The sequence below is a fragment of the Stegostoma tigrinum genome, chromosome 7, assembly GCF_030684315.1.
Source record: "Stegostoma tigrinum isolate sSteTig4 chromosome 7, sSteTig4.hap1, whole genome shotgun sequence".
Taxonomy (NCBI): Eukaryota; Metazoa; Chordata; class Chondrichthyes; order Orectolobiformes; family Stegostomatidae; genus Stegostoma; species Stegostoma tigrinum.
The window spans coordinates 75,714,915-75,737,896 of NC_081360.1; the positions used below are offsets into that span (position 1 = coordinate 75,714,915).

The following is a 22,982-nucleotide window of genomic DNA, read 5'->3' on the forward strand; positions in this document are numbered from 1 at the left end:
CAAGATTGGATCCCCTCTGTATGCCTCAGCCAGCATCTACAGCTGACCTTCTCCTGCAGTCCACTCACTGGAGTCTTGAATCCCTACCTGACCAAAATGCCTGGGCTTACTTTAAGCCTGGGACAATCCTGTATTTCTCAGTTCTTCTTGTTTCCCCATCAACGGCTGCTAATGCGTTTTTGCTGGCACTACAGATCTACAAATCAGTTTGATGGCAGCTCATCGAGGCGAGAGGTCAGTCTCTGTAGGATGAAAGTTCCACAATTGAATCATGTGTATCAACCAAATTCAAAATCAATGTGGTGCCAACCAACCTTTCGACAGAAGGGGTCTTAAGGACTACTTACCCCATAAAATTCACATCACCATGTCTGATAAGCCTCATTGATCATAATGGATCAAATAACAAGGCCTTCATTGTTCCTTCTGCAGAGGATCTATCTTCCAAATATTGTGGTCACTATTTTTTTCTATATTGGTAAATAATGCAGAAAGTAATTATGAACTAGTAGACAATATCTTGTGTAAAATTCATGTCATTCAGCAAAAAGAAGGTAAAATACTAAATTTCCATAAAGCCTTTCATTATCACCGGATCTCTTAAAGCATTTTGCAGCCATTGAAATGTTTTTAAAGGATTTATAAATGTAATGATGGAAAGCAGGCAAATGACAGAAGGATAGAAATGAGATGGATGGAAGATGTGATTATAGTAGCTGAAATAATTCAGCAGAAGCTGGCATCCTGTCATCAAGTCACCCTTTATTTACACACGGAGAGTCCTTGACACTGATCCGCTTCTTCAGATCCAGCTCTCAGGCTGAGCAGGGTGTCTGATGCTCTTATTCATATTTGTCAGCCAGGGCTCCCTGATTGGACCAGATTAACAGGCCCAATCAGGGAATTCATATTCTATGAGTCCACATGGCTGAACTCATTCCAATCACAGCAGTGTTGTTAGAATTTTAAAAATATACATAAACACATTTAGTCATCAGCATTAAACAGGCAAAATAATAAATTAGTTCAGTAAGTTTCGTGTTCAGAGAAACGGCTAAAGATTTTGATTATCCAGAGACACACCAGTCAAATATAACAAAGTGTGAAGCTGGATGAACACAGCAGGCCAAGCTGCATCTCAGGAGCACAAAAGCTGACGTTTCGGGCCTAGACGCTTCATCAGAGAGGGGGATGGGGAGAGGATTCTGGAATAAATAGGGAGAGAGCGGGAGGCAGACCGAAGATAGAGAGTTAAGAAGATAGGTGGAGAGGAGAGTATAGGTGGGGAGGTAGGGTGGGGATAGGTCAGTCCAGGGAAGACAGGTCAAGGAGGCGAGATGAGGTTAGTAGGTAGGAAATGGAGGTCCAGCTTGAGGTGGGAGGAGGGGATAGGTGAGAGGATGAACAGGTTAGGGAGGTGGGGACAAGCTGGGCTGGTTTTAGGATGCAGTGGGGGGAGGGGACGAGCTGGGCTGGTTTTGGGATGCAGTGGGGGAAGAGGAGATTTTTTGAAGCTTGTGAAGTCTACATTGGGCTGCAGGGTTCCCAAGCGGAATATGAGTTGCTGTTCCTGCAACCTTCGGGTGGCATCATTGTGGCACTGCAAGAGGCCCATGATGGACATGTCGTCTAAGGAATGGGAGGGGGAGTTAAAATATTCTTCCTCTCACCTATCCCCACCTCCCACCTCAAGCCGCACCTCCATTCCTACCTACTAACCTCACCCCGCCTCCTTGACCTGTCCATCTTCCCTGGACTGACCTATCCCCTCCCTACCTCCCCACCTATACTCTCCTCTCCACCTATCTTCTTTTCTCTCCATCTTCGGTCCGCCTCCCCCTCTCTCCCTATTTATTCCAGACCTCTCTCCCCATCCCCCTCTCTGATGAAGGGTCTAGGCCCGAAACGTCAGCTTTTGTGCTCCTGAGATGCTGCTTGGCCTGCTGTGTTCATCCAGCTTCACACTTTGTTATCTTGGATTCTCCAGCATCTGCAGTTCCCATTATCTCACACACCAGTCAAATGATTACTTTAGTGATAGTAAATTGCCCAGAATGTCCAGGGATGTGTAGGTTGGGTGGATTAGTCCTGGGAAATGCAAGATTACAGGGAATAAGGTTGAGGGGGAAGAATGGGTCTGGGTGGGTGGGATGCTCTTCCGAAGGTCAATGCGAACATGTGGGCCAAATGGCCTGCTTCCGCATTATAGGGATTCTATGATTCTATGATGGAAAGCGGACATGGTCAGATGAGGCCTTTGCAATGCTGGGAAATCCAGCTGGTTACTTGAACAACCATGTAGCAAAACTGTTTGGGCTTTCCATTTAATGCTACTTAATTTGGATTCTTGTTGAAAAACTTGAGTTAATTAGTGTGTGAACATAAAATAGCAGCTAATTTAGTGAACGGCTGTATGGTTCAATAATCCGATATGAAACAAGAACAGCTGAGTTGAATGACTAGAACAGGTCTTACAAATAACCTTAAATATAAATAATCACTGGTAGAATAGGTACAAGTAAGGAATTGTCAGCAAGTTAGCTTTGAAGGTCAAAGGTGAAATTATCCTGAGAAGGATGCAACTTTTCAGGAGAACTTTAAACGTGTAAGGGATGAGTTAAGGACCTGACTATCGAGGGCATAAGGTATGTACGAAGGTTCACAAGGTTAATGTCAGGTGAATAACAGTAATGTTGGGATTTCACGATTTGGTTTAGACAAAGAACTCAACAAAGAAATCTAACAGTAAATCATACAGTGCAAAAATTTTCTGTCAATAATTTAACCAGTTCCATCCCTGAAAAAGCGCATTAAGTAAGAAATGTTGAGAACCTCAGTGCAGCACATGGAGTAGCGAAACTGTTGAGGTTAGATCCGTACTGACATTCTTAAATAGTTAAGAAGTCATGAATATAAATATGAATCAACAATAAAAATAAAGCTGACAGCGCACATGGTCTGCGCTACCTGATCTGGAATGTTACTCACTATTTATTACCAATGGGGGTTTTCCTTCTTCAAAACTGATATATTATGTGCTGTCTTGATATCTGATTAAACTAACACCTTATCATCATGTGAGGCTGGATGAACACAGCAGGCCAAGCAGCATCTCAGGAGCACAAAAGCTGACATTTCGGGCCTAGACCCTTCATCAGAGAGGCTCTTGTGCTCTTGTCAGCTTTTGTGCTCCTGAGATGCTGCTTGGCCTGCTGTGTTCATCCAGCCTCACATTTTATTATCTTGGATTCTCCAGCATCTGCAGTTCCCATTATCTCTTATCCCTTATCATCATGGCTGTAAACAATCCTGATTGGTTAGATATTAATAACATCAATGAAGTGGAAAGATTACTGCACCAGTTGGAGACCAATTGAAGACACAGGGAAGAAGTACAGGAAGATGGGACAGAGAAAAGAGGAAGAGTAAATAAGAAACATAAGTTGGGGGCAGAGGATGAAAAGACAAAGATGGAAAAAGAGTTTGAAGAGCCAGGATGTGAAGGGAGATGTGATAGTGAAAAAAGTAGGGCAGAGAGAGACAGGAATATGAGGACAGGGAGAAGATGAATTGAGGGAAGGAAATGGAGCTGGGGAAGGAAAAGATTAGATGCAACACCAAGATTCTAAATCTTCGTGGAAGTTGGAAGTGTTAAGGTTAATAAGAATTTAATACAATGAAATTTAATGAGGGGAAATATATGCAAACTTGCTGTGTTGAGAGTGGCTTCATTAATGGTATAACCTGTAAATGTCTTTCTGCTCTAACAAAGCACTTTAGGTTATATTAGAAAAAATGCTCTAATTAGTGATGAACAGGGTGCTATTTACTTAATTGCAATGTCTGCCAATCAAGCTTTGTTTTACGTTTCTTAAGGAAATAACATCTGGACGAAATTGTGCCTGGTATTAATAAAGGAATAGTGAAATCCTCGTTCTAGCAACTAAGAAAGGGAATGAATAGTCTGCCTCAAGATGCCTGATCTGTTTGATCCTTGTTAATAATATTTAATGAAATGGTAAATATCAGTAGTTCAATGTAGGCTTGTACAAAGAATCCTGTATTAGACAGTGTGAATGTTAAGAGGCATTATGACTGCATTTAAAAATCTGATTGCACAGCCTAATTTTTTAAATGCAAAATTGCATTTGAGATTTTTGCTACAGGGCCTCATGGTAAACCAATTTACACCACATCTAAATTGGGTTATGAAGGATGAACAGATCATGCACTTTGTACTTTACAACATAATGGTGTACAATTATTATCATCTCCACAGGGACTTGTTCATTTGGGCACAAAGATTTTTTTTATTCATTCATCTGACATGGACATTATTGGTTAGGTTGGCATTTACTGCCCATTCCTAATTACCTACAGAAGGTGGTGGTGGATCTGCATTCTTGAACTACTCTAGTCCTTGTGGTGCAGGTCGACCAATACCCCTGTTATTGAGGGAGATCCAGAATTGTAACTCATAATAGAATAAAGGTGACATAGTTCCAAATCAGGGCAGTGAGTGGCTTGGGGTAGAACTTGTAGATGGTGAAGTTACCATATGTCAGCTACCCTTGTCCCTCCTTGGTGATAATGGTTGAGGGTTCGGAAGGTGCTGTTTAAGGAACCGAAGTGAGTTGTTGCAGGCAACTGGTACACAGTACACATGGTTGTCACTGTGCCTTTTGGTGGATGGAATGAATGTCAGCTGTCAATCAAGTGAGTTGCTTTGTCTTGGATAGCATTGAGCTTCTTTGGTGTTTGAGATTTACAACAGTGGCTCTTAGTTATTTAAATTGGTGTGTTGTTGAAGTAAATTTGGACTCCTCATGTTTGAGTTCACTGACAGCAAACTAATTAGATAAGAGCCAAGATCTAAAATCAACCATAACTCTTGCTTCAGATCAAGAAACAAACAAAAATAGAACTTGCTGGAGAAACTGGCAAGTCTGGCAGCATCCATGAATGGAAAACAGAATTTGTGTTCCAATTCCAATGACTCTTCTTCAGAACATGCTTCAAATTATTATCAATGAAGTCTGCCAGACAATATATTTGGGTATCACGTGAAGGCAGAATTGAATTAAACGGTGAAAGGAACAATTTTCGAATAACTGTATTGTACTGATTATTTAATACTATAAAGTAACAACAGTAATTTTCCTACCACTCTAATATTTGCAATATACCGATAGCAGACTCAAAAGCACAAAGAATGGCCTTTTCCAATTCCATCAGCCAACTGTCTCCGTACCCACCCACCACCATCTGCATCTCACCCATCCACTGCTTTCATTACCTCTGCATCACTTTTACTAAACTACACAATAATATTCCCTTCCCACAACCATAATGTGCCATCTTCTTGTGTGTATTGGAATTTCAAATAACCGCTGAACAAGAAATTAGATATGAAGTTGAGGAAACATAACAAAAATGCTTTACATTGACCAAGATAACGCAATAACATGACTTGAATCTTAAAACTACTGCTTGCATCCCAATAAAATTAATTAGGAATGCAATTCCCCTCATTCAGGCACGAAAAATTACAACTACAATATGTGCATGACATAATATAGTGCATGTTACAAGCTTAAACTATGAATCCCTTGACTGTCCATTGGCAATGACATAGACAATTTGCTAGCAATGTATTTTTGGATTCAAAATTTGAATACAAAAGTATTTCAGTTTACAAAACTGATTTTACTCAGTATTGATCAATGTCTTACACCAGCTTTGACATTCAGCCGAGCTGCTATCTGTTTAGGAACCTCATAACCTCAATGTCAGTGTCATTTATATAAATCACAATTATTGAGAGAGAATCTGTGGTTGATTACTGAAAGATTCTTTGTATGTATACCTGTATTTGCAAATATATGATGACATTATTGTTAAATCTTTCAATGTCAAGATTTAAAATGGACCTGAGGGGCAACTTTTACGTACAGAGGGTGGTTTGTGTGTGGAATGAACTGCCAGGTGAAGTTGTAGGTGCAGATACAATGAAAACATTCAAAAGATATTTGGACAGGTTCATGAATAGGAAAGGTTTAGAGGGATAGGGGCCAAATGCAAGCAAGTGGGACTAGTTTTGTTTAAGAAACTTCGTCGGCATGGACAAGTTGGACCAAAGAGTCTGTTTCTGTGACATATGACTCTATGACATTGACACACAGATTACTGACAGCATTGTCAATCCATGTCTTGTGTCAAAGCTGGCACAAGTCATAATCATAGTGTCATACAGATGTACAGCCAGGAACAGACTCTTTGGTTCAAACCAGCCTCACTACCCAGATATCCTAAATTAATCTAGTCCCATTTGCTAGCACATGGCCCATATCCCTCCAAACTCTTCCTATTCATATACCCATCCAAATGCTTTTTTAAGTAATGTAATTGTACCAGCCTCCAGCATTTCCTCTGATAGTTCATTCCATGCTTGCACCATCCTCAGCATAAAAAAAAGTTGCCTCTTTGGTCCCTTTCCAATATTTCCTCTCTAACCTTAAACTTATGCCCTCACGTTTTGGACTCTCCTATTCAGGGGAAAAGGCCTCTTGACGATTCATCCTATCCATGTCCCTCATGATTTTATAATATTCTATCAGGTCACTCCTCAGCTTCCAAAACTCCAGAGAAAATAGCCCAGCCTAATTAGCCTCTCCCTATAGCTCAAACCCTCCAATGCTGACAACATCCTTGTAAATCTTTTCTGAACCCTTTCAAGTTTAACAAACATCCTTCTTATATCAGAATAGAATCAAACTATTGCATAAAATTAAACACATAATATTGCATTATAACCTAAAATAATAGAATTTTATATTTTGCCCTAAGCCGAATTTTGTCAATTTATGAATTTTTGTTACATTGTTAAGTTCTACCAACTGACAGCGTGCTTACAGTTTATTCTCAATCATCTGTCTGCCCTTCATGTTCGCATTGGAGTGGTTGAGAGTGGAATCAGCAAATAATGCCGCCAAATCAGGTCTCCAAAACTAACTAATTGGTATTGTCTCTGGAGACACAATCATGACGACAACGTAGAAAGAAGTGTTTTTTTTTGCCATCTCTCACCTTCAGTTTCACTGTGTCACATCACCTTCAACCGCAGTATACTAAAAAGTGACGGTGTGGCAATTCAAAGGTCTGTTTGAGATAATTAATTCTTGAATTTGTTTCTGTGTCAGCAGAACTTATAACAAACTTTTCACTAGTGTCTAATTGCATTGGGTTAGTTATATTCATAATTATTTTATTCACTCATATCTTCTTTTGATGTTTTATTGAGGCATTTGCTTAGTGGTTTGGAATGGGTCTGATGCCCATTTGAATCATCTTACAGGGAAGAGGAAAAATCAAGAGAGATGAGTGATGTGTGGGCAGTTGCCTCCGAGTTGATGGGCATAAATTTCATTTACTGCAATGTTTTGACTGTCGAGCTAAGTCGGACCAATGATTACAACAAAATGTCTAAAGAATGGCAGGAGAAATATTTGTGGATTTTTTTGATATAAATGAAAATACTGTCTTATAATAGCTGTTCATTATTCTATGATGAGAAGTATAAGTTAAAATAAACAATGAAATCCAACTCTGAATATAAGACATGAAGTATTGCAAGAATAATGAAAGTACTGTTCTGACATTTAGTCCTCGTCTGACTATTACTCAAGCAGTTTCTTGTTTATCTCTAATCATAAGCATAGGATTTCAGCACAGCTTATTTTTGAAAGGTTTCCAGGCTACATTCACAAGCACTGTGTTCTCCTAGAATAATAATGAGAAAATATATAGCAGGCATACACAGAGCAAAATCAAATGCTAGATGACTCTCACAGACCTCATCGGAAAAATTGGAGCATTCACAGAAATCATCTTAGAGTCAAGACCGAAAAGTGTACAAGTGGAACTTAAAGGAGGAATTCTACAATTTAGCTATGAGTAAATGTAGTGTTATATTCAGCACATAACATAATGTCGGCATATATGCAATGTGCTGCCACGATATAACGGAAGACTTCTATTCTCACGATGAATTCATTTTTTAACACGATCCATTCAATCAGACCTTAAGTCTGTGAAAAAAAGAATTAAAAGTATCAGTGAGAGTTCCAAAATTGCTGGTAGGTAGAGCACAGCAAGATTATCAAGGATGAATAAAAATATGTGGGTTTATCCCTCAAATTCAGAAAGCAAGCAACGTACCATTAACCAATGTGCTCATGTTATGTCAGTGCCTCTCACTATACAGCTGAAGTGGAAAGTTGTAAATGGAAGAAACTAGTAGGACAGGCAAAAGAAGTACAGAAAATATTGCATTCAGGATTCCCATATACTAGTTGTCAGCTACAATCTACTGTTTCCAAAAAAAAGGGAGGTATACATGCTCTATGACTTCTTGAAATAGCTTGCAGCAACAAATGGGAATTTCTACTTCAGATAAATGAAAAGTATGAAAAGAAATCTCTATTACAGTGCACTGCAACTTTTGGAAACAAACAATAATTCACAACCTGAAGGAATGAGACTTCAAACTCTGTTCTCACTCTGGAAAAGAGAGATTGAATCACAGTTGTTGATAGCTGCTGCATCATTAAAAGCTGTCTACATTATTAATTACTAGACTGTGATCATTTTAATGGGAAACAAAAGTGCCAAACAACTGCAAAGACAAGCCCAGAAATTCCAGACCAATCATCTTAATTTCAGTGGTGGGAAAATATCCAAAAACAATAATTTGTAATAAACTTAATGCATACTAGACACAAGGAAGTTAATTAAAGAGAGCAAACATGGATTTTCTTTTAAGGAAAAATCATGTTTAACTAAGTTGTTGCAGTTATTTGAGGCTGATTCTGTTGATTGATGTACACAGACGTCCAAAAGGCATTTGTTACAAGCCACACAACAAAAGGACATAGGCTAGCTATCCTGCAGCAAGCAATTCACTTCCTAACTCTTCAAAACCTGTCCACTAGTTACAATAAACACATCAAGAGTGTGATAGAATGCTCCTCATTTGACCGGATCAGTGCAGCCCCCAATAACACTCAAAAAGCTTGACACCACCCAGGGCTAAGCAACTGAATTAATTGGCACCCCATCCACAAAAGTTTTCTTGCTCCATCACTGACATGGCACAGCAATAATATGCGTCATTTACAAGATGCATTGCTAAAACTCACTAAGGCTCCTTCAACAGCACCTTCCAAACTCATGATGCTTACCTTTGAGAAGAAAGACAGCCTATACATGGGAATATCACCATTTTTGAGTTCATCTCCAAGTCACTTAACATCCTCATTTGGAAATATATCATTGTTCTTTTCCTTTCATTGGATCAAAATGCTGGAAATCTTCTGTAATAGCATTGTGAGTGTACCTATATCAGGTAAACTGCAGTAGTTCAAGAAAGCAAATCTGAAGGAGAAGTTGTTAAGGGGAAGGACGAGTGTAGTGAAGTGGATGTGGGTATCAGTGAGGGGGACTGGTTAGGCCTGCGGGACAGGAAGAAGCGGATGGCTTTTAACCTCGAATCTAATCCACCCTCTACAGAACCCTTCTCCCACCCCAACGTACCCTATCCTCCTGGACACCACCCAACACTTCCCACCCCACCCCTACCTCCTCCAAGAGTTCCAATTCCCTGGCCTCCAACACCTCATCTTCACTATGGACATCAAATCCCTGAACACTTGCATTCCCCATGTGGATGGTCTAAAAGCCCTCTTCTTCTTCCTCTCCTGCAGGCCCAACCAGTCCCCCTCCAGCGATACCCTCATCTGCTTCACCGAACTCGCCCTTACCCTTAACAACTTCTCCTTCAACTCTCTCCCACTTCCTACAGACTAACAGTAGCACCATGGGAGCTCTCTGCCAAGCTATGCTTGACTCTTCATAGGATATATGGAACAGTCCCTCTGCCGCAGCTACACTAGCCCTATCTCCCACCTCTTCCTCTGCTACATCAATGACTTAGTTGGTGCTACCTCGTGCTCCCACAAGGAGCTTGATCAGTTCATCCACTTTATTAACACCATTCATCCTAACCTCATGTTCACCTGGACCATCTCTGATACCTCTCTCTTCTTCCTGGACCTCTCCGTCTCCATCTCTGATAACTGCCTTGAAGCTGGCATCTATTTCAAGCTCACTGACACTCACATCTACGTTGACTAGATCTCCTCTCACTGACCTTGCAGCAAGAATGCAAATCCCTACTCCCAATTCCTCTGCGTCCACCGGGTCTGCTCCCAAGAGGGGGCATTCCACTCCTGAACACCCCAGCTGTTCTCTTATTTCAAGGGCCATAACTCCCCCACTTTGGTGGTCAAAAATGCTCCGGACTGCATCTCTTGCATTTCCCATACCTCTGTCCTCACATCCTGTCTCTGCAACAAAAACAAAGACAGAGACCCCCTTGTTCTCACATATCACCCCACTAATCTCTGTATACAACATATCCTTCTCTGCCATTTCCGCCACCTACAATCCTGCCCCACAACAAAGGATATATTTCCCTCCCTATCCTTATGTGTCTTTCATAGGGACCACTCCCTCCACAACACCCACATCCACTCCAGGCTGCCCACTAACCCCCCGACCCCTGGCATCTTTCCCTACAACTGAAGGAAATGCCGCACCTGGCCCTACACCTCCCCTCTCACCTCCATCCAAGGCACCAAACAAACTTTTCAAATCAGACAGAGGTTCACTTGCACATCCATTAACGTGGTTTAATGTATCCGCTGCCCACGATGTAGCTTCCTGTACATTGGTGACACCAATCAAAGGTTCGGAGATCGTTTTGTGGAGCACCTGCACTCTGTTTGTGACAAACGAAAATACCTCCCTGTCGTGAAATATTTCAACTCCCCCTTTCCACTCCCTGAGTGATATGTCCATCCTAGGCCTCCTCCAGTGTCACGACAATGCAACCCGGAAACTGGAGGAGCAGCACCTCACATTCTGCCTTGGGAGCCTACAACCCAATGGTCTCAATGTGGACTTTACCAGCTTCCAAATCTCCTCACCCCTGGTCTCATCCTATGACCAACTCTCCCTCTCATCCCTGCCCCTTGACCTGACACAACCTGCCCATCTTTTCTCCCACCTAGCCGGTCCTCCTACCTCACTGGCCAATCCCCACCACTGCCTACCTGCACTTACCTATCACCATCCCACCTACCTTCCCCAGCCCCACCCCTACTCTCCCTATTTATTTCAGAGCTCCCTTTCACCTCCACATTTCTGAAGACCTGCCTTGATCTGAAATGTCACCTTTCTTGCTCCTCTGATGCTGCCTGGCCTCTTGTGTTCCTTCAGCTCCACATTGTGTTATCTCCGACTGCAGCATCGGCAGTTCATACTATCTCTCATGATTAATGGATGCTTCTTTTCTGGAAGACGGTGTGCAGTGCAGTTGTTGAGTTTATGTTGGGCTTTCACTTTTCCTGATTTACTTTTATCACTTATGCCTTGATACACAGTGTGCAACTACAAAATTTTATGAATGATATAAAACTTCAACGCATTGCAAAGTTTCAGGATGATTGTGGAGAACTTCAAGGGACATTGAGAAGTGGTGGAATGAGCAGGCACATGGCAGATGAAGTTAAATGTGGAGGAATGTGAGGTGATTCATTTGGGTAGGACGAACGTGGGAACACAATATAAAAGACAGAACTCTAAATGGTTGCAACAAAAGCATTGCTTCCGGTTTTGTGTGCTACACTTTAGGAAGGCTGTAAAGACACTGGAGAGAGTTTTACAAGAATAGTTCCAGGGATTAGGAACTTCAGTTTGGGATGGGTGAGACAGGATCTGGTATATTCAAAATCATGAAAGGCTGAGACGGCGTAGATAGGGAGAAGCTGTTCCCAAATATGAAAGGATTCAAAACAAGAGGCTGCTGCTTTAAAATGATTGGCAGAAGAATCAAAAATAATATGGAAAAAGCAGTGAATTGTTGAGGTCTGGAATACTCTGCTTGTGAGTGCAGTGGCTGCAGATTCAATTGCTATGTTCAACAGAAGGATTGCTATTTGAACAAAGACAGTGCGTAGGTATCAGGGGAAGGCAAGAGGACATTTCATGAAATACTCAATTTGGAGGTCTGGTGCAGCTGCTATGGACCAAATGGTCTTCTTGTGTGGTGTAACAATTCTGTGATTCCGTGAAACACAATTTCATGAAAATAACAAGGAGATTAAGGGTGAGAGATTTGTGAAGCAGCAACTAGTGACAATTTGCACTGGGTATATATTAGAGAACCAGATTTGGATTCAGGTGTTAGCAGATATCCAGCACTGAACTAAATCTATTGCATCAGATTCTGCTGGTAAGTACTAGTATCTGAATGATGCATACTGTTATTAATATATTCATCGTTTGGTAAATTCAGAGGATTAAGAAGTAAATTGTGGGTAATGTTAACTTGCAGTTTCACAAAATACACCTCGTCCTTAACCTTCTTGTGCTTTTTATCATATAGCCCTTCCAAATTAATTGCTTATTTAAATTGTCAAAGAGAGCTCAGTCTAATAATTAAAGTGTATGTAACTCTGAATAATACAACAATTATCAATGACAGTCAATCAACCTCTCTTGGTCAGAAAGTGAACTAATAAGAGCATGGAGTCTCACTTCTCCAGATAGTGAAATGGAATGGTATTTGGGGGATGGGGGTGGGGGCTCTTAAAAATATCAAATTTCAAACTCCTAATTAGCTTTGTTATTTTCTCTTTCTACCTCTCATTCCTAATCCATTTTACTTTCCCTTGTTCTCTGTCTCTTTTTATACCAGACTTCATATTCAATCACCCACCTTTAATTCATTCATCAGTCTGCGTTCAGTTTATTTCTGGAACAAAATTCTCAGATGGACTTTTACGCTTACCACACCATTACTAGCTCATTTTCAAAAATGTCATGCACCCAAGAGATTTCTTTTTTAATTCATGAAATTTGGGCATTGCTTGTTGAACATTTATTGCCTAACCCTGGTTGTTCTTGAGAAGGTGGTGATATGTCGCCTTCTTAAACTGCTGCTGTCCATTCAGTGTAGGTAGGTCCATAATGCTGTTGGAGATGGAGTGCCAAGAGGTTGACCCAGTGACACTGAAGGAACAACAATGTTTTATCAAGTTAGGATGATTCCTTTGAACTTAGTGAACGATGAATACATTAGTGACAGTATGCACTATTTAGGCACTGGTACCTGTGGACTTTGATCTAATAGATTTAGTCTGGACGTTGACTTGGAGTGAAACTTGCAGGTGATGATGTTTTCACATATCTGCTGCCCTTATCCTTGTGGATGATTATAGTCGTGGGTTTTGAAAGTGATATCTAAAGAGCCTTGGAGCGTAGCAAGTGGACTACTTCATCCTGGATGGTTTTGAGCTTCACGAATGTTGTCGGAGATGCAGTCACCCAGGCAAATGCTTGTCTTCCATCATACCTCTAACCTGTGACTGTAGACGGCAGATTAACTTTTTGGATTCAAATGAGTTTTTGCTGCAGGATTCTTAGCATTGACCTGCTGTTGTAGCCATTGTGTTCAGATGGCATCCAGTTCAACGGTAGCCCTTGGTATCTTGATAGTGGCCAAAGGGGTAATGGTTCAGGTTGGATGTCTATCTGGGTGCAGGTTTTAAAGTCTAAATGACCAATCACGCTGTGGAATGCCCTGCTCCAGAAAAAAATTTGGCCCAATTTTATTCTGTCAGTGTTTTAATTTGTGATTAACGATGAATGACAACTTAATGAAGAAGTAACTCTAGTTGCTGTGAAAATTAACTATGAGCCAAGTTTCAGTTCTACTTTTGTCAAGAGTCTTGTTGTAGTTCTGAATTATTGATTCAAATTAATGATCCTTCAAGGAGATTCCTTAATAAACATTAAAATGCAAACTGAATTTTAGCTTTCATCACTTTGCTTGCATTCTCTATGACAGTGGATCACATAAAGTGATTAGACAGCTGTTTGCACTTTACGTCCTGTTGCAATCACAGCCAAGATCAGAAACTGTTACGAGTTATACTGATGATCTAATGAAGGAAGCTGATCATAAACCTCTTTAAACGTATATATCAGTGTTTATTTTATACGGTTACATCAAAATAAACAGTAGGTTTAAGACAAATTTATTGAGAATTACTGCAAATAAGTGAGAATTGATAAGTAAGCTTTGACCTGTGGAGATGTGCTGCTCTTTGTGTCCGTTTCCACAACTCATCAGTTCAGATGTCTTATTGTAGCCAGCTACTGAGGGGCCCACATGGGGATATGGAAAGTTGATAAAATTTAGTGAGTGATTCTCACTTTTCATGTGCTGCACTGTTATTTAATACAATTTACACCTTCAAGGAATCAGTAGTTTCTAATTGATGAGACTGTTAATAAAATTATAAAGTCGCATTGATTTTGATGTTGCTGAATTATGCAAGTGTTTCAGTTTATAACTTGTTTTCGTGGATTTTTTTAATCTAAGTAATTGGTGTCAGCACATTCTTAAATAAAACATTTATTTAATTGCACACCATAGGATTAATCAAAGGAGAATAGGATCAGAGTCATGGCAAAAGCCAGTTCCAGGTATCTACCGCTTTCTGTGTAAAAAACAACTTGCCTCACACATTACTTTTGAACTTCTCCCGACTCACCTTCACCTATAATGCCTAGTATTTGCTGATAAAAGTGGTCTCAGCTTCAGTATGTACAGAAGCACTATGGTTAACCTTTGTGCTCAATATTAGGAAAGGAAAAGAAAGAAAACTTAGCCAATGTTCCAATACCCGATCATTATCCAATATCTAATTTGAATTGGAAAGTGGTCGATTGGAAGTGGATATCAATGCTATGAATGGGTTTGACATTTAATAACACTCAAGTCTACAGACAAACAACTGTAACTTGCTATGGGAGGTTGCTGGCAACCATGAAACTAGCATGAAGCACCAGGATTTGAGAAGGAGGTTATAGGGAAAAGAGACAGTTCTAATGCAAAAATACGGAGAGTCAAAAAGAAATAAATCTGTGTGTATACTGCTCTGAAGCAGCACAAAAGCCAAGAAAAATACTTATTATGGCATTGATAACTTTACTAAGTGATACAAGGATGATTTTTGGGAGTATTTTAATAACTAATAACATCGCATTATGAGCTGGTGGACATTAATAAAGAAAATGTTATTTGCTCAGTCATTTAAATGTGGAAATAAAAGTGACATCTTGGTGAAGTGTACTGAGCTCACTTGGTTGGATGGCTAGGTTTTGCAATGCAGAATGATGCCAGCAGCACATGTTCAACTCCTGCACCGGCTGAGATTACCAAGAAGGTCCTGCTTTCTCAATCTGGCCTCCATACCTGAATTGTGGTAACCTTCTGGTTAAGCTTGCCTTCAGCTGTCTCTCTAATGTGAGAGCACCCCAATGATGGCCTCACCTTCACCCATCAAAGGTACTTATAATCAGATATGGTTAGGTTTCAACCAGAGAAAAAATTACTTCTGTGTAATCATAGACAAGGGGAATTCAGAGGAGAACAATCCTACTGGCTTGCATAAAAGAATGGTTGATTGTTTAAGCACAGAGATAAAACTGTGAAATTTAATGAAGGATTAAATACTTATGTAAACAAGAATGAAATGCCATTTTATTGGTACTGTTGTGAGAATCAATCATATGTCCTGATTTGTTTTGGCATTTTACGAGTCAATCATAGTCTGTTGCTGGTTAATGATTCAAAATCAAGCTACACCAACTTGGATTCTCCAATTCTATCAAAAAGATTTTTTGTAACATTCCTGCTCAGCTCATTAGTGAGTGTAATTTTAAGGCAATATAATGCAAAGACATAATTCTTTTTTTCAAGTGGTAGAATGTAGGTGGAAAACAAAGGAATGTAAACAAACTATTGTAATGCTATTCTTCTATATCTGGAAACTTCAATTGAAAGCTCAGCCTCTGTAATCTCAGTAAATGCCTAAAAATAATCCTAAGAAAAGAACAAAATAAATTGCAAACAAGCTCCATTAGATTAACTTTATTTTGTTATTGGGCTTTTAGATAATTTAGTCTTATTCCAAAGATAGAAATTAAAATGTTGTTCCTAACAGAATGTCACTCTGGTTTAAAATAAATTCTAATTATTTAACTTTTAAAGTCTACAAATGAAATAAGTATTTAAAGAGAGGCATACTAGGCCGACAATAAATAACTAATGTTTGGCAAGAAATGTTGTAGAAAATAACATCATTGATTAGTACAGCACAGAAGGCCTTTGAGGCTGTGATCCAGGGATATTAAAACAAACAGTACCCTGAGTAAACATAAAATTCAACAAAAATAGTTAAACATAGAATACGCCAGGTTTTATGTCTTGAGTGAAATGAACAGACACTGAAAAACTCTGAATGTTTTAAGCATTTGATGGGTTAGCTGAGGCACAGGGTGCAGTATAGTAATATTAGTATTGGGTGCCGAGAGATAATTTTACAAACAGGAGGATACATCAGTTCTATATGCTAAACATGTATTTCAACAACAATTATGCGATTTATTAAAGCATTTTATATAGTAGGATGTAATTGAAAATCCTGCAATCAGGAAAAAAATCTATAATTTATTCAATGACAACATTGCTGTTTATATCATTTATCATTAGAACAGCCACAGTACATATTGAACAATATTATTTACCAAGAAACAAATCAACGGGGTAAGCAAGCAAGCACAGTCACATCTGTAATCACTTTGATTTCACAATTATGAAATAAAAAGATCATTTGTGCCATGATGTTATACTGAAACTCTTGATTTCTGATTATTCCTTTTCTTACTAATTATTAGATTATTGATAATGTAAAATAGTAGTGACCATAAAGATGTCCTGAAAATTTTTCTATAAGTTTTATTCAAGTGGCATGCTTTTTGAACAATTGTAAATAACTACGGGATATTTTTGTCAAACGAAGATTCTGCAACATCTTTCACTGCATCAGATGAAAATGGACTGGAATTTTTTTAAACCATCCTTTAAATGGTAGCTACCATTTTTGCCATTATTTAGTAATTAATATTAATATTATTTTGAATAGCCCAATTCCAAAATATTTTGTAATTCCTGTAATTTGAAAGGATCTAAGCCAGGCTTTATTTTATTCATCTTCCATAGTCAACACATTTAACGATTTACAAAATGCTGTTAGATGCAAAAAGGCAAGGGGCAATTTCAATATAAGACTGCACACAAATGATCATTGCTCTTGAACGAAATGATTATAGACTTAGCTGAAAGCTAGTCTTAAAGAAAGATTTTGATTGGGCACTATTACAAAATGCTCTTTCGTTCAATTTTAGTGCCTCATTGTTCTACATCAGAGCCGCTGCTGTGAAGTCAACAGATAACAAATAACTAGTAATGCAAATTGCATGCAAATTCCGATAAGAAAATGTAAAATGCCACACATCCATAAATGAACTACTTCAAAGACATCCAATTATCTAGATTTTGGTGCACCAGGGTCCATTTTCACTGTTGGCTTTTTTTCATCTGAAAATAGTCCCCAGGGTGTTACAATCTATGAAAATCAAGACATCTTCTCAGTTCATTGTTGCTGGAATTATTATAGAAGTATTATAATACATATATTTCAGAAATAATCCCTAAAACACATTTTCCATGATTCAAGACCAGAGGCAAACTACTACAAATTTGCCACTGAAGTACATTGAGATCAATGCAACATTCCACAATTTTCCATGTGAATGAGTGCCTTGTTACATTATTTGTTCAGGACTGTTGATCACACATTTAGATTTTTCTACTGAACAAATCAGCACATTCATATTTTAATCAGTACACCTTTTTGTGGTTCTGAATTTTCCAAGATGTAAATAAATTACAAGTAAACATTTTTGTATTGCATTTCATTAATTTCTCACGAATGACTCTAAGTTTCAGTAACTGATCCCTTAGACTGATTATTAAATGTTGTGGATGCAAACGTATTTTTGAAATTAATCATTATATCAAAATATGTTAAGCTATTTATTTTATTATCGAGTCATAGAATCATACAGCACAGAAACAGACCTTTCAGTTCAATTTGTCCATGCCAACCAAGTTTCCCAAACTAAAGTGATAAATTATAGTCATTGAGTTGATGTAATATTCTGGTACTCACACATATCAAGCTCTATCTGTGATCACAAAGTAGTACATTCACGACACGTCTGGATTGATTGGTTCTGTTTCTCAAATATTAATCTTGCAAATGGACATTCTTGCATGTCAACTTTGAAGTTTTAAAGATTTCCTCCAACACTAAATAAATCCATAGACTTATATCACGCATTATAAACTGCTAACAACAGACATATCAGATTTTGAGTACAAGCTGGAGGAAATGGAAGATATTGTTCATACCAGCTTGGGAAATGAATTGTGAGATAGAAAAATCATATGATCAGAAAGGTCTTGTGCACATGTCCTGCTTTGTTGACCAAACTGACCTGGGATGATACTAAGATGCCAAAATAGTCCCATACCTGGCTAAATGACAGAATGGAGGGCAGAATAAGGAATTACGATAAGTTAAATAGGATCTGGAGGTTTCTGATCATTCAGAGACCTATGTGCACGGGTAGAGCCAGGCTTCGGCTTTGTGTTTCTCATGATTGAGTAGTTCACCAACTCAACAAAATTTGCTCATATCAATCACCCACTTCAGTATGGTATCAGTGATGATGAGGTTATCATCTTCAATACAATCATACTCCAAAATGGGCTACAGGCTTCGGAAAATTTTCTGAAGTGTGAATGAGCAACATGTTCCTTGCATTTAGGAAATATGGAGACCATCGCGACAATAGGTTAACCAGTTTCTCACCTAACTGTACTGTTTGATGAATGGGCACCATGATACTCGGCCAACACGCAGTTTAGATTCATTTAAATGTTCCGGGAAAGAAATTATTTCTGCAACATAACAAATCTGCCCGCCAGTCACTGTAGATGGATGGCACTGCCTAATTAGCATTTGCACTGATGAAGTGAAATGAAAACGAGCCCCTTGATGGTGTACAACAATTCTAAAATTGTCTTTTTTTCGTTACGTTCGAAACATGAAAAGTGTAGCGCTAAAGTATAATTCATCCATCAGTTCCAGTCAGATTATTGTCAACGTGTTCAATGAAGTATGCCCCTGATGAAATTTCATAATTTCTTACCCTCGCCTACTTCTTTACTAGTTTAAAAGGAACAGACAACGTTTTAGGCAGACAAATATCGGGCTGTTCGCGGAAAAAAAACCTTTCCAGCACCAAACCCCTGTTGGTTTAGTCTGCGGCAGGCAATGTATCGGTTGCATTTTGATCTCTTGCAATGTAGGTTTTACATTTGAAATGTTATATTTAATTAGGCTTAAAATAGCCAGAATAATGTAGCATCATGAGTTGTGGGCAGTAATGTATTCATCAGTGCACGCTTTTCTCTGCGAGGTCCTGAGAATATACCATGGGCGTGCATCTCGTTAAGTTGAAAGCAAGCAATTGTATTCGGAAAATTTCGGTACTTTAACTAGTGAATCCATGCGCAATAAATAAATAGAAATGACAAACGACTCCCAGAAAATTGAAACTTCAAATTGTAAAGCTGCAAGTTATGTTGCACACTTTGGGAATTCAAGTCTTTGGGAAACGCCTGCGTGGGAAGAGGTCTGGTACCTTGGAGCTCATGAGTTCCACGGGAACTTCGGCCTTTTCTGGGACTAAACCATCGTTTCACAGCCAGACAATGGGAGCGGTGTATCTCTAGTTTTAAAATGTCTGGCCTTGGAATTAAAGTGACGGATGCTTGTATTCTAAGATTGGACGTGGTTTAAATCCGCAAGTAATTTATTTCTCGTAAGGAAATTATCCAAAAGGCAATATTTGAAACGCTGGCTTGCCTCGGTCTGCAATGCGTCCGTATCTGCAAAAAGTCTCCGCATTTTTAAGCAATTTGATTTGCAACTTTGGTGTGAAGAAGATTGGAACAAAAGGCTTGGCTTATTGAATGGAAGAGCACGGCACGGAGCACTGAATCCCTTATCTCTCGGCTGCAGCTCTGTAATTCATGGCCGTGATAAAGCACCAGAGGAGAAAACATTACAACACTGACACAATCCAAAAACGGATTAGATTCTGACATAAGCTTGCTCAAAACCTAATCAATCAACTCCTTGCTGTAACATCAGAAACTAGTGCTTAAGTAGAGTGCATAATCTGTGCAAGTTGCATTACTGAATTAGCAGCGACCATGTTTTGAACAAAGTAAAACACATTTCGCCGATTGAAAGATTCGAGTCTCTGGAGGTTCGATTTAAACAGTTGGAGGGAGCTGGCCTATGTTCCCAGATGATTATTTTATTGCTGCCAAACCGGGAAGTCCATGGCCAAACATTTCCTAAGACAGTATTCCAAGGCGTACGCCCCTCCAATTTGAAAATAACTTGCAGTGAACCCTCGCAGTCGCTAATCATTGCCATGTAGAATATCCGAACCCCTTTTCGCTATTTCACGCCAAGTTATGAACCGCAGTCCAGTGACATCCCGGAGCCGCAGCTAATTCTCCGTGAAGAATTAACCAGCCCCTGATATGAACAGGGGGATAAGAGAGACCACGTTTACACCCAGGCCAGCACCGGGGGCTGTAGTCACTTTGCCGTTAACGGAACTGAATCCACACCAACGCCAATAACAGCACTTCAAGTATCGATCACTGGTCTGCCTGCCCCTTGGTTGGTGCCGAATAATGTCCTACACTGACATATTTTTTAAAAAAAGACCCAGAAAGTTCTCAATAAAAGCATCGTGTAAATAGCACTTACCGTGTGAAGGAAACACTGAAGCAGAACGAGAAGGAACGGATGATGAACGGGATACCTCATCCTGGCTTGCTGTCTCTGAAGTGCTGCCTCTCACTCGGCTCTCGCATATATCCAGTGTCAGGGATGGACAGGGGCAAAGGGAGCGGGTCCTGCACACACAAAGGAAGGAGAAAGGGGTTTTAAAACAAAACGAAACACCGAATGACTTGCTGTCTGGTGAAGTTCAAGCCTTCGTCAAAAGCAGCAAGAATTCAATCAACGGGAATCGCGTGTCTTACCGTCACTTCCAACTTGACAAATGCTCCCGCTTTGAATCTGACTGAAGATGTGAAAATATCAGTTTATTTTTCCTCTCTCGCTATCCTCACCACTCTCGCCACGAATGGAGCTAGTTCGTTAATACATTTTCGGTGCCCCGCACTCTTCTATTTTGTCGGTGCTTGTAGAGAGTTTTCTAGTTGTTTATGTTATTATTTTGTTTGTTTTTGGTCTTCCCTCGCCCTGCACTCAGGTTTTGCTGGTGAATGTGACCGTCCGACTGCTTGTAGCCTGGGGATGTTGCTGATTCCCGGTTTTGCTCTAGTGGCTCTGACACACGCCACGTGGTTGGCTCTGAAAGCAGAGAGAGATACATACACACAGAGAGAGAGCAATGGAACTGCCTCTCACTCCACTGGGATTCCAGTCCAGCTCCTCATTGCCACTGACACCACGGAAAGACTCATGATTGATGACCCCTGCAGTTAAACCCGGCCTGGCGAGTCTCTGCCACTCCTCTCTGAAAGGTATGAATGATGTGATGAATGTTACCGATCATCAGGAAATGGCTTTAAACTGGACGCCGCTGCAGCATAGCCTCTTCTGCTAAAGCACCGGCTCCACACGAAGCAGAGCACCGTAAAAGCGAAATGTAGAGGGGATGGGACGATTACAATCGCTCAAATATGCACCATTTCCCCATGTGGCTCACCCATAGTTCTATAATTCCAAAACAGGTCAGACTAACTTCACACAATATTCCCCGCCTCAGATTGATTACACACTCGTGATATTTTTTAATGAGATGCGGTGTGTAAGCCAGATCCAAACCTTTCCTCTGGCACTGTCCACTTCATCAGGTTTAACTTTTGACCTAGAATGAAGAAGCTCTTCACTGCAGCTCCGGCCCGCGGCGGTGGTAATAGCGTACAATGAAATACATTTTTCACTTAAGAGACGAGACTATTCGCCTAACACTTCCAGTTTGCAAATTCTGGGACGCCAAATCTTTGAATTTCTCAACTTTTAAAGTCGATTGACCGTAAAACGTTCAAAGATAGACGCAACTTATCCGGCCGAGTGGTCGTCCATCTCGAGGGAATTGGACCTGGTTGCAACAAGTCGCATGAACCATCGCAAACTTCAGCAGCCCTCACAGTTCGCCCCGTCAAAAGGGAGGCGAAGCAAACGGTTACATCGTCAAAGAAAAGTGCTCGCTATCATTAATTGCATGACTTGCCAGTTGACTTTAAAACAATCCCTGCCCCATCCCACACTTCAAAAGAGCTGAGATTGAAGGTGTACATGCGGGAATTTGGAATGGTCAATCTGAATCGAGTCAGGGCAGTGAGTGACTTTAAAATAAAAGCACTCCATCAGCGCAATCTAGCGGCCAGCCTGCGATATACATTACACTGACTTCATGCTCTGTTCAATTTCAGCATTTTTTTTATTAGTGGCTGTTTTCTGTTGATTCTGCAGTCTCTTTTTTATATAGGTTTTATGCCGTAATAAATAGAACATATTCAACAGGGAACTGTAGAATAGAGAACTTAATTCCAGTCAATCCGCCATGAGGACGATTGGATAACTTATGGCCATTGCTCAATAGATTCTGAAATGAAATCAATAGATAATACACTTAACCCATATGATTAAATAAATGATCCAATTTTTTCCCCACAATGTAGTGTGGATCATTACAACCACGTCGACAGTTTTAATGATCCTAGTGGATCTGATAAACTGAACTGTCTCCTCACTGGGAAATCCAGTGGGCATTAATTACCTCCTCCAGAATTAACCAAAAAGAAAACTAAGGATCAAATCCATGGC

The 22,982-nt window shown here is 39.8% G+C and overlaps 1 protein-coding gene across 2 annotated transcripts in view; it reads right to left on the bottom strand.

Annotated features, from left to right (window-relative positions):
- The window catches only part of nxph2a (neurexophilin 2a), a 133,128-nt gene extending 110,652 nt beyond the window's left edge, over nucleotides 1-22,476 (bottom strand). The window contains exons 1-2 of one of the 2 annotated variants that reach the window (XM_048533784.2): nucleotides 21,167-22,476; nucleotides 20,889-21,037 (exon numbers count right to left, since the gene is read on the bottom strand). In XM_048533784.2, coding sequence (XP_048389741.1) covers nucleotides 20,889-20,948 — 60 coding nt within the window. In that variant the 5' untranslated portion in view covers nucleotides 20,949-21,037; nucleotides 21,167-22,476. The remainder of the gene's footprint in view (nucleotides 1-20,888; nucleotides 21,038-21,166) is intronic. The other variant, XM_048533786.2, reaches the window with a different exon arrangement.
- Between the last annotated feature and the right edge of the window lie 506 nt (nucleotides 22,477-22,982).